Below are 18,303 nucleotides of genomic sequence, written 5' to 3'. Positions count from 1 at the left end.
GTAATTTACGCCTGAATTTAGAGATAGAGACATCATGGGTTCAAACCGGGATTCAAACATCTAATCCAAGCACTTGGAGGGACTCGAACTCGCGACCTTCATTCTTTAGAGTCAAAAGTCTATGATTCGCTAGACCACAGTTCCCCTACAGTTCAGTACTGACTAGTGCCAATATAGGGCTGCAGAAAACAAGCACTGAAGCCGCACAACAAACATGTTCGAGTAAACACACACACACACACACACACACACACACACACACACACACACACACACACACACACACACACACGTATTGTGGAACAAATACAAACGTACTTTGAGGTATTAAATCTCTCATCAATTTCAAAAGAGCCAATGTGCAAACTATACTTAGCTGGACTGTGTGTGGATGGAAGAACAGTTCATGTCTCCTTAAAAACTCGGCAAACACTGACAAGCGAAGGAGGTTATTGTAAAAACGTCAAAAACATATAGATAAAGCCAAGAAAATTAATCATATAAAACAAATGTTTCAGGAGTTAATAAGGCTTTGCGCACGAAACGCTTGTGCTACACTTAGGCTTGGTAAACACTTGCCGAGTCGCGCTTGCTAGAATCAGTAACTGTGAAAAGAAAAGAAAAACTCCTTCATCTACTACGTACACACATAGTGAAAGTGTGCTAAAAAATGTCAGTACGACTCACTATCATGACTATTATCAACTTAGAATCAGAACCTATCGGAACGGATTGTGCTGCACCTGTGTGTACTGAGACAATTTCCTCCATCTTCGAAAAAAAAAAGACCGCGAAAGTCCAAACTAACTAAATCTCGACAGACACTGATATCAATCAATTCAGCGGGGACAACGGATAGTCAGAGAGAGACACACAGTATATTAAAATGGGTCAATCCCCATGGATAGGCATATGATTTGCTAACTTCCCGCGTCCGAAAAAACAGGTGTCATAAAAGGTTTGTTTTAGCGTTGTATAGAGTATGTTATATGATACATGTTTATAGATGCTTTTTAGACATACGGCGTCGTCGATTTTTCCCTATAAAAGGGGTGTTTACTTTTCTCTATATCGCCATTTAGGGGTCCTATTTCATATAATAGTTTTTCGATATTCGCGGAAAGAAAATTGTAAAGAATAATGAAATCATCAATGCAGTGCCCTTTTTATATGTTTATTTGATCTTCGATTCCCTGTCATACGCGTTTCATACTCTCACTGATATTCGACCCATGCACTGAGAATGGTTCAATCCGCTCAAATATGGACGCACTATCTACGTTCTGTACTTCCTGCCTGTCATTGACGTACATTCCGGTAATATATGGGGGACATATCGATAAATTGCACTTCAATGCATTGGCTATCCATTATCCCACGATCTAAAGCGAGTGATCAGATGTCACGCTCTACAGGAGAAATTCTAATTTGAATCATAAAGGACATAAAGTTATAAAGTGTTTTGCATTAGATAGAATTAAATCTGGCAGCCGTTTCATTGAATTCCTTTTTTGTATTTATTTTGTATTTTTTGTTATTTACCAACTATAGTAGGTCCTATAGCCCTAAGAAGCATTTAATCAAAACGCCATTTCTGGTATGGCAACAGAACGAAATACGATAGTCAGGGTATGTGACGCCCCTGGCAACGCCAATCAAGGTGTTTTACAGGTGTGACGTCTTTTGTATCTTACAGGGGTGGAAATTTGATGTGCCAATTGATACGCTATTCATGGTCCTTTTCTGAGGTGTTTGGACACGGGTGTGTATCATATCTGTCTGAGAGCAACTCCCCCCCCCCCCCCCCGACGTTCCTTAACACTGTCTTCCCCACTCACAAGCCGTTTGCGTACAGTGTATACAGCTCTTTGAGATGGTGGTCATGAGCGGATTCATGTAGGTGCCTTTTAATTTTGGACTGAGGAGCCTTGCCAAGGATCATGAAAGTTTAATCTGTCCGCGCATTCCTTGCCCACAAGCCCCTGCTCAAAATACAATTATGTGCAAACTGGTTCGACCCCAAAGGGACGGTCAAATGACTGACTACTAAGTACTTCGTAGACTCTGATAGGGCAACACGCGTATCCGCAGAACTGAAGCTATGTATTAATTCAAGAAGATGAGATGGTTCTCCAGAGTTTAATGGCAGCATTTATCAATAATAATGTTCACAACAATAGAAAAAGGGATGCAGCATAATGAAAGGGAAGCAGAAAGTTGGCTACCTGCAGCGTGACTGAGGTGAACCTTGATCCGTAGGCACCCTACAGGTGGACCTTGGTTGATATGCACCCTCTGACGCCACTTTTGAGGCACCGTTATTCACTCTCGGAAGACTTTTCCTTCTATGGTACGCCCAGGGGAAGCGACTTGCCTTATAAGGTCTCTTCTGTATTTCACATTTAAAGGGGAATTCCAGACGATTACTATAATTTCATATCATGTAGGCCCTAGATCGACAGATACACGTGTAGATTTGTGGAATCGATCGTGGTCCTTGAGCAGAGAAACCGATACTCTGAGAAACCCCAAACAAATTACACTGAACAAGGATGATGACATAGGAAGCTCATACATTTCAGAAATGTAGCAATGTAATTCCACCACAATTCCTTAACAAGTTCAGCGTCCTGTGTAGAATGTATGCATGTCTTCATATTTTGTTCTGCTTCCTTAACCCTAAAAGGGCGGGGGGGGGGGGGGTTGTTGAATCACCCCCCCCCCGACATTTTTCGCGACTATTCCGCTGCGCGAAATTTTTTGACCGCACCATTCGCTGACTTTTTACTTTCAAGTCTCACGCAACTTTTGACACTATTTTCGAAAAAAATCGCGCATACCGTTACGACGCTGCACGTCCTTTTATACATGCCTGTCAGACCGAAAATGGCTCAAAAACGTGATTTTGTGTATGAAGTCTATGCAAATGGAGTTTTCTCACCTTATTCATAAAGATATGATTATTTTCACTTTCATAGGCTGAAATCAATTAATTTCAGCATGATTAAGCTTGAAATAGGTTCTGTCATAAATTTCGTGAAAAAGAATGATAAAACAAAAGGTTGAAAAACAAAGAAATACATAAGAAATTCATAAAACAATAAAATACATTAGAAATTAATTTTGATACCAGATTTTTTTTTCCAAGCACATTGTTCAGAATGCTACAAAGAATGTTATCACCAAAGATTAGGATTCTGGGAGCTTTACTTTCTGATTTAGAGCAAAATGTAAGATTTTATGCATATATTAGCATAATTAATCAATGTAATGAAAATTTCAATTTCTTATTGTATAGTTTGGTAGATTACGCCACAGGTAATGCATGTGCCAATTTTCATGGCGATTGCGCGATCGACGGCCGAGATCTCGGGGGTGGGGGGGGGGGGGGGTTGAATCAACCCTCCCCCGGCCACAGAACACCCCAAAAAGCCCGGCCCCTACTCCAAGCATTCTTATGCCGAAGCTACCATGTCATCATCCTTGTTCATTGTGATTTGTTGTACATTTTGAAAACATTCTTACTTCTCGTCCCAATCATTATAAATTCTGAAATTCTGTACCTAGTGTAACCAATTTACAGTTGTTCAAATGTAAAAGTCTGAAAAATCATGGGGGGGGGGGGTTCTCCTTTACCGACCTGACTTACAAATTATTGACTAGGAACCTACTAGCTAATCCTTAGCTCTATTATGCAACACCTGAAGGCCGCCGTACACTAATACGACTCATGACTATACAACTAACAGACTTTGGATCCGAAGTAAATCACAATAGCCTCAGAATAAACACGCCTGTTTATTTCAGATCCAGAGTCGGTCAAGTGACCGAAAGTCGTATAGTGTGCCACCACTTTCACACATTCATACTATTCAGATGTTGAATGTGGTATGCAATCAGATATAGAATTTCTCTCGCGCATTAATATAACAATCTTGGCCTCTGATACATTGTCTCTATGAGAATTTGAATTCACTTTCGATTAAGATATCAGGCATCTAGGCCTACTGGTGTACGCAGTCATAATGGTATGTTCAACTTAAGACTATATAGGCCTACTCATTATTATACATCAAACCATGTGATCTTGAATGCAACCATACAATATCATTGTTGTGGAGTTACATCATGAGGCCGAAGAAAAAGGTTAAAGCCAAGTGTGAACGTACATGTACACTGTCATGCCTTTAGAGTGCGTGTTGTGCAGAATAATGTATGGTAAACTATCCGCCATCTCTTGCAGGCAAAAAGAGTGTACTTTGTACATTGTACAGTGTGTCCCCGTGCAAGAATTCATGATTATGCGTGTGTGGCCATGCAACTACTAGTACGACGTGACAACAATGAGGGTCCAGTGTTGCAAAATTGAGCAAACGCAAATCGCGTTAATTTGTCTCACAAACAATTCACTGCGGTACGTTATTTTGTGCTTCATCAATCGAGGCAATACATGTTTGACTTGGACCGTTCCATACGTCAGTAATCCAACACTACGTGATCATTCTCATTTTGAGGTGTAAGTGCCAATAGTGTGTTTTTTTTTTCAAGGAAATTACCTATTATAGTCTGACTACATCATTTAGGAATCTTGGCATCAGTTTTCTTATGGATACGGTTTGCTTACTTAAAGGCTTCCTGACATCGAATTCCTGTGTCCAAGAGAACTTATATTGAGAATAATATGTCTTCATATATCACAGTTCAAGAATTGCTTGACTGAACAAAAAAAAATGTATGGGAAATACTGAAGCTTTTCATTTTATTTGAAGTCACTACACTTCATCCCCCAAAACTATTCCGTGCCTTTTGTGATGTCATCAACAGTGAAGTCAATTGAAAAGATCATAACAGGACCTAATGGGATGCACATTGCCGTAACCAGGTACATTAGTTCACAATAGAAAATAGGATTGAGACCATGCAATGCAAAGGCGTGTTGAGTTGTATTGACTCATAATGCCCTGATCATCACTTATGTGATCAAAAGATCTAAAATATGTGCCGTATATTTCATAATTATTTTTCTACTATCTTTCTTCAGATTACATGGATGCACCAACAAAACTCTCTAGACAGAGATACTGTCAGTGACATAAACTGTCAATCACTGGTAAAGTACGAATCTGATTAATAAAAGATATTGCACGGAAACGTTAAAGTTATGCCCAATCTAGGGGAAGGTACACTTCTGTGTTTTTGTTAATCATAACCACATAAGTACTGATCACGGTATTATGAATCAACACAAGTAAACACGAATTTGCATAGCACAGTCAGTCCCTTCATCAATGTCCTTGCCATACTCTTAATCGTGGAATTTGTCACACATATTTTGATAAGAACTGTCCTTCTTTTGTATTTGTTTGCTTGTTTGTTTGGGTTTTTTCGCACTAGTCAATGTCAGGTACATTACATACAATGACATAAGGCATATAATTGTGATGCTAACTGTGGATGACATCAAGGCAGGCAAGAGAGTTGTGTTTGGGGGATGAGAAATGCAGCGATTTAAAATTCGTGATGCCTGGTTTCATCAAACTGTTTATCGATTTTCTCACATTAGCAGATGCCAACATGTATTGTAACGGGTGTCAAGGGATCTTTAACACTTTATGAGCTTTGAGTGCCGATTGGCACAGGAAACCCAACAGCGCTGTACACATTGTCCAAAGTCCATGGCACAGATAGGATTAAACAGTACATAGAGATGTCGTGGTCTCAACAACACAAACTAGCAAATACTTTCATCGTGTATCGTAGTACATAAACTACATAAACTACATAAACATTCTTTAATATATACTCTGACGGTCCATCTGCATGCGGAAGTTGCTTTCTTTGCCAGAACCCAAAGGACACATCGCTATAGTCCAGCGATCAAATCCTAGAATTATAGGAACAGCAGATATCAGGTTTGTACGGGTATGTGTGCTTTCGTACATACAACCACAAGGTTTCCGAGTGATTGATTTCATGTGTCTTCGTCTTCTTGAGTGTATGACTACTTAAGTCGTCAAAGATTATCTGCGTAGAGTTTCTCTCACGATTGGCTCGTCTTCGAAGGTGATAACGTCTGCGATACCGATTCTGCTTCAGCGGGCGTGGTTAATATGGAAGACGCCGATGCACTGGTGGCTGCTGAGGCGTCCGTTGGCTGAGATACCTCTACAGGGCGTGTCATAGTACTGGGAGGCGTTGCCCCACTTGATGACGGCGATTTTGCGGGCGACGGTGATTGGCTCGCTGACTGCGCTGCCGTGGATGGAGTCAATATTCTCGCGGGTTGGACCTTGCTATGGGGCGGGAACGTTGTGGTTTTTGATAAGGCTGGTTTGGCGAATCCGTTGATAGGTTTCTTGGCATGGAACAGCTGAAGCTCGCTGACGTATTTGTAGATCTTGAGGGCGGGCCCGAGTTTGAATGACAAACCGGTCAAGACGTCAGATCGACGTAGTAGGAGGAGGGCGTTGCCGTCAATTTCCTGAAGAAGAAAATATAAAAAAGCAGGATAAGAACTCTAAATCACTGATCAACTTCTATCTACAAAGTGAGATTTCAGTGGTCCACTTACGGATCTATTCATATATCTCATGCATATTTCCTAACCACATATAACAAATAATGATTCCAATCTTTCTGCCTACAAAACGCTTACCTGTGCTGTGTATTAGTTGTAATACATCGAAATAGTAAAGGGAAAAAATCCTCGTGCAGTACGTGAAAACAGAACGTAAATGTGGTTTTGATATGATGCCACAATCATGTCAGAACTATATTCAATGATTATTATGTGCTTTAAAACTTTAAATTTACCACATGTGAATTGACGTGAAGAATGTATCGAACTTATACGGTACATGTATGACGTCATCATCAATGCAGAGGACATTCATCTCCTTGGTATAGGGTTTGTCTACACTGCAAAGCTGGCTTTCAGTCTGTACCTGATCTCTGAAACACGCAGCCTGCTCCTCATACCCCCTCTGCTTGAAGTATCTAACGACATCATCGAGGGACCACGTGGATGGATGAGTGGAGAGGTTGTCTTTGGTCGGGCTGCTGGTTCGGCTCTGGGCCGACTGCTCAGGGAGGTTGGCTGGCATGGACTGGTTCGGGGTAGCCACGTCTGGGGATACCTGGCCCGACGTAGGGCTTGACCTTGGGCGGAGTTGAAAAAGTTTCGTTTACTAGTATTCCACCGAACAGTATTTAAGTACATGAATCTTCGCAAACAATTAACACAATTTCCAAGGTATGGAGAAAATTGTGTAATATCAGCATTAAACAACAAAGTTTCAGTGTTTTCACACGGTCCTGACCTTTGACTCTTTACCTTTGACACCATAACCTAAGACTTCTCCAGCAAAACATTGTCAGACAGTTCATGCATATACACTAAGTTTCATGAAGATAACTTGAGCCATTTCAGAAATATTGAGAAGCCAAACTTTAGTATTTTCTCTTGACCTTTGACCTTTGAACTTTGACACCACTGCCCAAAACTTTCTCTAGTGAATCTTTACCTGGTAATATACACTAAATTCATTAAAATACGTTCAGGCATTGCACAGATATGAGGACATAGTGAAATCCAAAGAATTTGACTTTGACCTTTGACCTCGAACGTGTGTACCCAGAAGTTAATTAACGCAGCTTTATCCACTCATACATACATATGCCAAATTTCATTTGGATTCCTTCAACGGTTCTTAAGTTTTGCTATCCAAAAAATCGATTATGGACGGAGGGACGGACAGACAGACAACCCGAAAACATAATGCCTGCTGTGACACTTCGTGGCGGAGGAATAAAAACACTAGCACCAGTACCAACAACAATGCACGACAAGAAAAGTGGTTACAGGGAAGAGGTATGCCTCTGATCTACGCAATGCCATATTCTTAAATGATACAGTAACTTTCTTGACCTCAATAATCGTCCCTCAACATAAATTGAGAGGTAAACCACTCGACGACAAATCTCGCCAATATCTAACGCTGCATCTATTCTTGGAGGTGAGGTGCGCTCTCTAAAATATAGTGTTAATTGCCAGCCTGTACAATCGGGATGAATTAAAGGCAACATTAAAAAGCATCTACATATAGATTAAAAAAAAACGACCCTAGAAAAGGTAAAACGAAAACAATAATTGAATAAAATAAAATGAAAATCATAGAAGTGAAAGATGCAAGAGTCAAATCTATTACTCCCACTCTGATTAAAGAAAGGAAAAAAAAGAAAAACAAGATTGACTTGTGAGCCATTTTATATCTAGTTTAATTCTTTTTACGGGTCCCTATGGTCACCTTAACCATGCCCCCCCCCCCTCGTCCTTCTGCCAATGTCCAAGGTGAAAACTGCCGAAGGAATTATGGTCATCCTTCCGCTGGTCGCAATCACCTGGTGTCGTATCATAGTGATTGACATGAAAGCGTGAGTGGTATCCTCAATATCCATCATAGCCGGGATGGAATGACTGAGGTCCCATCCGGATTCTCCTTGACGAAAGTAAAATCTCAGGGGTAACTGCCCCCTCCTCCCCTCCTTCCCCCCCCCCCCCCTACCGGGCCGACAAGTTGCTATTACGTATTTTAATCGTCTTGATTGTCGGAGTGGCCTTGTGACAGAACCTTGGGTGAGGGACCGGTGGGGGTAAAATTTGTCGACCTCGTACACACTTGATAGTAAAAACTCACTTTTGGTCAGGGCTCTTCTCCGCCTTGTCGTCCAGGAGGGAAGATATACTGGCGCTAGATGAAGCAAGGGATCCATCCTCGTCTGTAAATATCGTATAGATAGACAGACAGAGAGAGAGAGAGAGAGAGAGAGAGAGAGAGAGAGAGTGGTAAGTCGCAGTCACATTCAGAACAGGTAACATGGCCAATGTAATCATCATCATCGGAGAATAACCTCAATGCCATTTCTTTTCAATATTGCTATCATCACAGTCTTATTATCTGGCCTTTGGATGAAACACTGTGAGACGCAAGATGTAGGCCATGTACTAGGTGTTACAAAAAACATCTCCTACTTTTGATCCTTAATAGTTCAAAAACTATATATCACATAACACTGACATTAATATGAGCAATAGCTGAAAAGTGTACAATTTTGTTCGAGGTAATTTAAAAATGATAGCATAAATCGGTTCCATTAAATTCAAGATTTATTTTGAAGTTCGGTTTCAGATTTTGCTCTGTTTTCGACCCTCTGTACAAAATGTTGATTTTGCACAGGGGTCAATTGGTGTGTATGGCAGTGTGTCGTTAACACCCTGACAATGGTCCTGAACAATGGCCATGGATTGGAATGCTCTGTTACATATTCATGAGAAATTCCACTGTCACAGCTAGTCTTTATTCATCCTGCAATGAAATGTATGCAAGCACATGAGAACATGTGCTTATTTTTGTCATGTGCATGAAATTTACCCTTTACCATGAATTCAGACTAGCAGTGCCCAGGGCAATCAACCATTAATTATTAATAAAGCATTCATGTGCTTAGGAGCAGGAGCCCAGAAGCCTAGTCAGTAGAGCTCTGAAAAGGTTCGCCTATGGAACGTGCGATCGCGCCGAAAATCAGCACACGCGACGCCCGCGACGTATTCTATCAAAATGTATGGTTGCTTTCTCCGAAAAATGTTTCTTATATTTTATATTAATTAATTATTGTAATTTATGCGTAAAATCAGTTTTGGGCTCTAAATCACTTATTAATGCTCCAATTAAGCTAATTTCTTTTTAAAAATGTTTCTTGTATCATTCTTCTGAGACATAGGATAAAAAAAAATCTGTATCGAAATTAATTTCTTATGTATTTTATTGTTTTTTGAATTTCTTATGTATTTCTATGTTTTTTGACCTTTTGTTTTTGTTTGTTTTTTTTGCCAAAATTTGTCACAGACATTTTTCGAAGCATTATTATGCTAAAATAAATTAATTTCGGCCATTCTAAGTGAAGATGTGAATTTTTATGTGAATTAATTGAAAAAACACAATTTGCATTGAATTTGTACACAAAATCACGTTTTGGAGCAATTTTGGGGTTGACAAATTTTTTTCGAACGGGCGTCGCGTCAAAACGGTACGCGCGGGCGCAACAATTTGGGTCTCAAAAGTTGCGCGATACTTGAAAGAAAAAAGTCATGAAACATTGCGGCGGGAGCTTATCGCGTTGCGTAGATATTGCGCGAAACGTCGAGGGGGGGGGGCGGATTCCGCCCCCCCCCCCCCCCCCCCCCAGCCTGATTAGGGTTAATACGCGCAGTACAATTGATACCATTTTCCCTAAATCGCAAAGCTACAAAGACTTAAAAGACTCTTTCAAAGGTATGTCTGATTACAAACACTTATAGTTGTGCAGGGAAATGCGTTCCTTTCATGCGCGTTGGTGCGAGAAAAAAAAATACATATTTTGGCTCCATGCGAGTTATGTATACCATGACCTGTGAAAAGTTTAAGAGCTGCGAAGACAAACTGCTGTTTAGTTGGCTGCCCCTAGATCTCCATCCGTCTGTGTATGCACACGTTTGCTGAGTATATCGTGTTGTGTTTACAATAACCTTTCTCTTGGGTGCGGTAACGTCATTCTGCGTGTGCACTGGCGAATTGCGATCCACGCTAGGACGGCGTGCGTCAGTGCTTATGCGTGCAAAATGTACCTGCGTATAATGTACACTCGCAGAGTTTAAAAGAGTTGATTACAGGTAGTAATAAAATCGATGATAATACGTTCTTAAAACCAAGAAAAGCCTCCCGAGTGTAAACATTCTTCTCCTTATATTGCCCTAGCTGTCACAATTATTTCCCGCGAGTTTTCAATTAACCATCCATTCATACACGTATGTCGACGGGGACGTATACAGTGAGGGTAAAGCATCTTGTCAGAGGACCTAAGGCCATAAAGTAGGCCTACCAGATAGGATTCGAACTCCGAAACTCTACGTTAGGTGTTCACAGTCGTATCTACAGAACCATGGCGGCACCCTTTTAAAATGGGTCACCTTTCTCACCCTGTATGATTTGGAGTCATGCATTCACCTTTTTTTTTCTTTTTTCTTTTTTTGTACAGGCGCCCTCACGGGATTCCTGGATCCGCCCCTGCTATCTGTATGGTCGATGCAAAAGCCTTTCGTCATTCTCGTCCCCTGCAACGTGACAGTCACTTTAGAGACACTCAAACTTCACTCGCTCTCAAGGTCTTTACAGACAATGTCTCAAAACTTTCGTTATTACTCTTGTTTCGCAAACGACACGTTCGCACAAATTAGCATAATCAAGTTTAAAGGCATAGTATACCATGTGGATGATGCATTACAATAGAATAAGCCAGATCGGAGCTAGCTCAAGGGCATATTGATAAAAATGACCTTTCTTTTTTTTTCTCAGTCGGTTTGGGGCACTTCCCTCGTTTTCAGAGCGACATTATTATGCATAAGCTTTACGTAACAATCATTATGGGATTCATCAATCCTGTTCAAACAAAGAATGAACTTGCGTGGACCAGATGACCAGAATGACCCGTCAATTGACACTTGGGAAAGCATCCATTCATTGTTTTGCATTGAATATATCAACAATCTCTTTTTATTGATATTGCCAGCTACCACTTATGCTGTCAGGTGGGTGTGTTGGCAAACAGCATTTATAAGAATTACATGAATAATCATTACATCACAGATGCTTATTACAGTGAATTTAAAAACCAACATGCCCGTGGGTACGAATAACCCTTTTTTCTACTCATGCGCAAAGTGGAACTTCGAACTGGCTTATTCATTCTCTCGGGTCGGGTGAGACAGTAAACGTCTCTCGATATCATTCTCACCTGTACTATTGCTATATACCTCCATGTCTTCACTGGCACACAGCTCACATACCCATTTACCTGTAGCAAAAAAGAAAGAAAGAAAGAAAGAAAGAAGAAGAAGAAGAAGAGGCATAAGAGTTTAATTCTCCGAATACTGTTACACCCTTAAACATACACAGCCATATTGACATCTGACGACAATAAGTGAGAGTGAGAGTGAGAGTGAGAGAAGGATAAGGGGCAGATGGAGGGAGAGAGAGGGAGAAATAGAGATGGGGGAGGGAGAAAGAACAAAAATGAAACCTGACAGGAGAGCAGATGAGAGACAGACAGATAGACAGACATTTATCCTGAGCCACAGTTCTTGGGGTGAAGTACGTGTCAAGTTGACAACGATAACACCGAAAAGGCATAAAAATCACGCGACATGTAAACGGGACCTAATGTCCATGCTTAACGGCATATCGAGAAGTCTTAATTGACAGTTCCCTTGTGCACGTGCTGTATTGGAAACCGTATCAATTTACAACTTCTTAAACCGTGCTCTGTGCTCTCAATGTCTGATATAATATGATTATAAGAGAACATGGTAAATGCTTGGTAAATGCTTGGCAAATCTGCTTCCGTCCCCGGGTTTTTGTCTCACAGGGCGTTTGGCACTATCTTACAGCAGTAACGTGCATTATCATAATCACATCTAAATGCTCTCTTTTATACATAAGAGAACGCCAACGTGTTTGCAAAGTTAAGTACAAAAATCAACACGCCATTTTTTTTTTCACACGTTCGGCAGTTGATGTGCACATGAAAGCACTCAAAACATTGAGCATTTGGATGTTCTAACTTGCAAGAAACGTCAGGATTTACTAGTATGTTTCGTTGCTGTTGCCTACATGGTTGTTTCATCGCAAATTTCGGGCAGCAGCGAAGTTTGTTTATCATTCATACCATGCTAATCATTGTTAGATTAACTAGAAAGCGATCGCCCACGAACTTGCATCTGGTCCTTTACGTCGTGAAGAGCTGCTGTGTGGAGTGTGAGTGTGTCCCACTCACGTTTAGCACTAATGATTAACGATAGAAATCCATCTTTTCAGGGGCTTACAGTAAGTCATGTGGTGAGGGCCTTGGAGAATGTATTACACATTGATATGGCATACAATGTGAGAGATTATATTTGGCAGAACACCTCCTCGGCAAACACACATACTTTTTTGTGTTCCCCATAATACAGGTGGCCGAAATGTAATTTGTATTATTTTTAATCCTATAAAAAATAGGTTTTTCAGTCGTATTACAACATGGAACATGTCATAAAAAAAAAAATGCAACAATCTACTGCATCTCATCGAATTCGTTTGGAAAATTAAGTTTTCCCTAAGAAAATCCAATTTTACAAAAATCACTGTGTTATTGTTCTCTTTTTACTCGTACTTTGTATTAAAACAAAAACAAAAACAAACAAAGTCGCAGAAAGAACTTGAAATTGAAAATGAAATTGATTTTTTTTTTCGCAGTGCCATCACTCACCGAAGAAATATGAAACCACAAAACAAATAAATATGAAATAAAACAAACGGCAAAACGGCAGCGGGATTTCCCCGTTGGCGCAACAGATACACAATCATTGTCACACACGCAATCAAGAATGTAAAAGTAGACACAACAATTGCATGCATCCTCATTGACTTCGTGCTTGGGCTTCCTTACCGCTGGGTTTCTCTTCGACGGTGGGATTGTGGCATGCCATGTGGTAGCCCTTGTCACATGAGTCGCAGAATAAAAGCGTGTCCTGAAGAAGAATTGGAATATCGATAATTATCAAGACTGAAGTGGTAGAAAGTATACATCTACATAAGATTTAGAATTTGTACGTGCAGATAGAGTTAAACGACATTTCAATGTCTGTTTGTTTGGGTTTTTTCTTGCCGTTTATATTTCAGATGAATCGCGCATTTCTGCTTTTAATAAACAGTGATAACTCACTTGTTACATAACAAGAAATGTTTTTGAAGTTATGATAAAAAAATCACATATTTTCTTATTACTTTCTTTGTCTTTAAGCCGTTTTAATCGCAAACACCTCATATTAACAAGAATAGAAATAACTCATAATAAATAGTAAATTTGAATTTTTGAAGACTTGTGTGAATATCATTGGCACACTAAATGCAAAGCTGCCTCACATCATCTACTTTCTGCTATTATAATCAGATGGTAACGACCAAGATTCTTATTTCATTAAACACTTGAAAATCAAAAATATACATAAATGTATAGTAATACAGCCTAGCCAGGATTATTGATTCGATTGTGTGTACGTGTGCGTTTTTTAATGAAAATTGAAGGAAACTGACTGCAACTATAGGTCGTACTATCCGTTTATATCTTTAATGTCAGTGTAGAAAAAAAGACTAAATAATATTTATAATCATGTTTATGTCTGCCTAGATGTAGAGTACATTGTATATATGCTCGCAATTATATCATATCTATAGCAAAATTGATATTCACTCTTTTTTTCGACAAAGCACAAAATACATTTCACATGCACTAATTGGTGACAGAGATATTGACAGGGTAACAGAGAACAAACCATTAATCTCTGATATCTTACCAAGTCTGCGCAGTAACAGAATATCTTAAGTGTTTGCATGTTTAACTGCTATAATATACTTATGTATTACGGGACCAACTGGCGCTTCTTTTTAAACAAAAGCACTTTGGCGGCTGGATTAACGAATACACAACATTGACTCACCGCATCGCCGGCGTCTTCGCATACGTGACACGTCTTGCAATCGATACACTGCCAGGGCGATAGCCGCGATCGCTCAGCAAGCTGCTTGGAGTATTTCATGCAAGATGGATGAACTGAAAGGGTGAGGAAACGAATCGAATGACGTCACAAAGTGATGGATCAAATGACGTCTAAACAGTCACCTGGGATTTGGGGGGCAATAAGCGTGCTGTTGAATATTCAACAGCAGCCTGAAGTTGCCTGCCGCCGTTTCAACTTGCGAAAGCTCCATGAATATGTTTACAGGCCACCGTGACTGCAATATTTTTTCTCGTATGTGAAGTGAAAAAACAACGCTGAGAACAGTATTTTGTAAGAACGTAATACCAGCGAAAAAAAAAGGAAAGAGTAACAATTGAACAACCGAGGATTTATTGCATCTTCTTTAATGAAATCAAGGAGAGCACTTCACGGATTTACGTTCAGTTTTAACATCTTACGTAACTTGAAAAGGGCTGATCTGATACGATATGTGTGTGTCATTACCTTGTCATAGTCCATGAATATTTCTCATGCACCATATAAGTACATTATGATAACGTTACACCGCGCCTCTTTGACGCTGTCATGTAGTTTTTGGAATACAACTACAATTTTTCTTCTGAGATGTGGAAGATAACACTGACCCTCGACAGAAAGAGGATTAATCTTACATAATGATTCAGGTTGACGTATTCATCATTTCATGAAAGACAACGAAAACCATTTAACACAATGCATGCATATTATATATATATATACAGTATATCTTATATATCCTATGAATACATACATCGTATATGTGTAAATACAATGCTTGATGACTGATAAAGCTATGTGAATTCACAGATATTCTTCACTTCGTTAATTGCCTTCCACACGGAGACACACAGACAGAACGACCTAATTAGACACACCTCACTAGCCTACGCTTTCCTCGAAATGTAGATGTAGATGTTATTAGGGAAATAAGGGAGACGTGCCTTTTTGAAAAGATAGGAAAAAATGGTGGCTGATATGAAGTGCAAAAAGTTTGCCATATAAACCTTGACCGTTTCCAGAACTGACGTTAACATTTCTTTTCTCCTACTACTATGTACTATGGGGGAAACTTGGTCAAAAGAAAAAAATGATAATAATAACAAATAAACAAATAAAAACAAATGGTAAACTGAAATAATTGCTATAACAAGTAACAGTACCCTGTAAAAACATCGGTGTTAGATTTAACACCACGGGTGTTAAATCTAACACCGATCAAACTTCAATAAAGGACCACACCCACAGGTGTTAAAAATGCACTGTGATGGTGTTGAAAAGTGTTCACCTGACACTTCGTGGTGTGAATTTGACACTGTACCTGGTGTTATTTTGACACTGTGCTGGTGTTAATTCAAAAATGACACCACATGGTGTTGATTTGATATTTGCTGGTGTTAATATCAATGGTTTAACACCCGTCCAGCTTCAATAAGGGACCACACCAGCTGGTGTTACTTTGGTGTAAATTTATTTTCACATTTTTTCAAAAATCTAGTATTTTAATGTAAAATTCTTGATCGTCTTGTTTAAATTAAAAATCAACAAGAAGTGCAGTTACTAAGAAACTCTTCAAAAACAGTTTAGAATTTGGAAATGACACCCGCAGGTGTTAATTTAACACCATAAGTGAGCACCGAAAATTTAACACCAGCTCGGTGTTCACTATCTAACACCGGACTTTTTGCAGTGTTATACTCACGTTTTCCTATTATGACAACATGGTTTGTTCAAATACCCTACTCTCGTATCGATGTTCCGTTTTTCCTTTTGTTTTCTGATAAAACATCGTATTGAAATAATGAACAAAATATTTCCATCAATTGACCTTTTTATCAGTGACGGATCGGGGGGGGGGGGCGCTTCAGGCGCGCGCACCCCCCTTTAATTTTGTTTTCCTTTAAAAAAGAATAAATAAACAGGAACAAATAAAGGGGATGGTGCGTGCCCCCTTTAATATTTTGTTCCTTTATATATGTACAATGTGGATAATATAAGTATGCATGAAATCGCACGATGACCAATATAAATATTGCTAAAAAAATAACAGAATCTCCCTACCGTGGGAAGGACACCTCCCTTGTCACCCGATTGTGTCAGAAAGTTGCCTCAGCTGATTAAACCCGGAAGTGGTACCAAAAACATAATTATACTTCCTTGCGCCCCCCCCCCTTTACGGAATTCCTGGATCCGCCCTATTAGTTTTTCATTTGTTTGTTTGTTTTGTAACTGAGATGTGCATATACAGACCTTTCAGAGTGCAATCTTTGCAGACAAGCAGTTCTTCCTTGTTGCCGAACTTATTACAGCTGGCGGGCAGGGTGCAGTAGTCGCATTTTTGGTCCCAAACGGATATTTTCACCACTGGTTCCTGCTCGAAATCGGGACCGTGCGTCTTCTTGATTCGCTGTAAGACATGAAAAAGAGGAAGAGAAACGTGTATAGAATTAACCATTATTCGTTCGACTTGTGAGAGAGAGAGTCACAACCTAACGCACGTAAAAGATCCCACTCCATTCATTCATTCATTCATCCCATCGAGCAGTGTGCATTTCATTACCCCGTGAAGTGTTGCTGTATATAAACGTCGGTATTTTCGCGTGATTAATTTTTCGCGCTGAGCGGCTCAAAAACATTATTATTCGCGGGTTGTTGAATTCGCGCTGAGCAATAGTCAACTCATTCAAAATGTGGAGAGAAAATTGTGAAGATATTTTCGGGGGGTTTAGAATTCGTACTAGCCAGAAGTAGCGCGAATTACACGAAAATTAATGTAACGCGAAAATTTCCAAGTTTACAGCAACAACTGGGCCCCATGGAAGACCAGCTAGTGCAGCTGGACACATTATGGGATATCCAGCCATCTTATAAGATGGAAAGTGAAAATAAAGAAACAAAAACAAAAGCAAACTTGCTATATATAGGGCATGGTGTATGATTAAAGAGAATTAAATCGCATTATGAATCTCATGATAAGAGGAGGATGGGAGTAAAAAAAAAAGGCAGCTGTAATGACATTCGTTGTATCTCTCAAAAAAGTGTGTCACGTCATCCATCACTTATTGGAATGACAGCAACCTTGGAATGCTGAAATACTACTACATAATTTCTGTCAGAATTATCATCGCATGCGGTGGACTATGTTACGTTACCAAATAATTCAGTCTAGCTCTTTATTCTCCACATAATATTATTTTCAAAACTGCATGACTTGCGGCAAAAAGATGCAGAAACAAATGAACCAAAAGAAACAACAAGGAAACTTATTAGCACGGAGATAAAAAATGATTATCAGACATATACTCCTACGAGTATTTTCATAGAAATTTGCGACCTACCTTCAGTATTCAGTTGATTTTGTTTTGAATTTGTGGGATCATTTTTTATTTTGCAGGAGTTGTTTCTTGAAATCCGTATAGCATATATGGCTTTTAATGTCGAAAGGAAAATGCGGCAAAAATGCGAGCAAGCACATGCACGAGACAGGAAGATGACACCTTTCCGCTTACATTATATTCATTTTGATTTCGTTCGTTGTCATAAAGGAAAATGATGTAGCGGCGAGCTAGTGATCAAGACAGAATGGGGTGCGTGCAATCTCATCTCATTGTGATGGAAGGAGAATTCATTCGGAATACCTTATATTATATAGCGCCTCCTCTCCACCTTCCAAG

The 18,303-nt window shown here is 39.7% G+C and overlaps 1 protein-coding gene across 1 annotated transcript in view; it reads right to left on the bottom strand.

Annotated features, from left to right (window-relative positions):
• Positions 1-5,957: 5,957 nt before the first annotated feature.
• LOC139715500 (uncharacterized) overlaps positions 5,958-18,303 on the bottom strand; it is a 37,218-nt gene continuing 24,872 nt past the window's right edge. The window contains exons 2-8 of the mRNA XM_071627070.1: positions 16,880-17,036; positions 14,573-14,685; positions 13,522-13,603; positions 11,830-11,889; positions 8,697-8,778; positions 6,945-7,158; positions 5,958-6,481 (exon numbers count right to left, since the gene is read on the bottom strand). Coding sequence (XP_071483171.1) covers positions 6,041-6,481; positions 6,945-7,158; positions 8,697-8,778; positions 11,830-11,889; positions 13,522-13,603; positions 14,573-14,685; positions 16,880-17,036 — 1,149 coding nt within the window. The 3' untranslated portion in view covers positions 5,958-6,040. The remainder of the gene's footprint in view (positions 6,482-6,944; positions 7,159-8,696; positions 8,779-11,829; positions 11,890-13,521; positions 13,604-14,572; positions 14,686-16,879; positions 17,037-18,303) is intronic.

This window comes from Diadema antillarum, unplaced genomic scaffold, assembly GCF_040938485.1.
Source record: "Diadema antillarum isolate AM-2024a unplaced genomic scaffold, OU_Dant_1.0 scf00000049, whole genome shotgun sequence".
Taxonomy (NCBI): domain Eukaryota; kingdom Metazoa; phylum Echinodermata; class Echinoidea; order Diadematoida; family Diadematidae; genus Diadema; species Diadema antillarum.
Note: the sequence above shows the minus strand (reverse complement) of the source record. Positions and strands in the feature narration are given on the sequence as shown.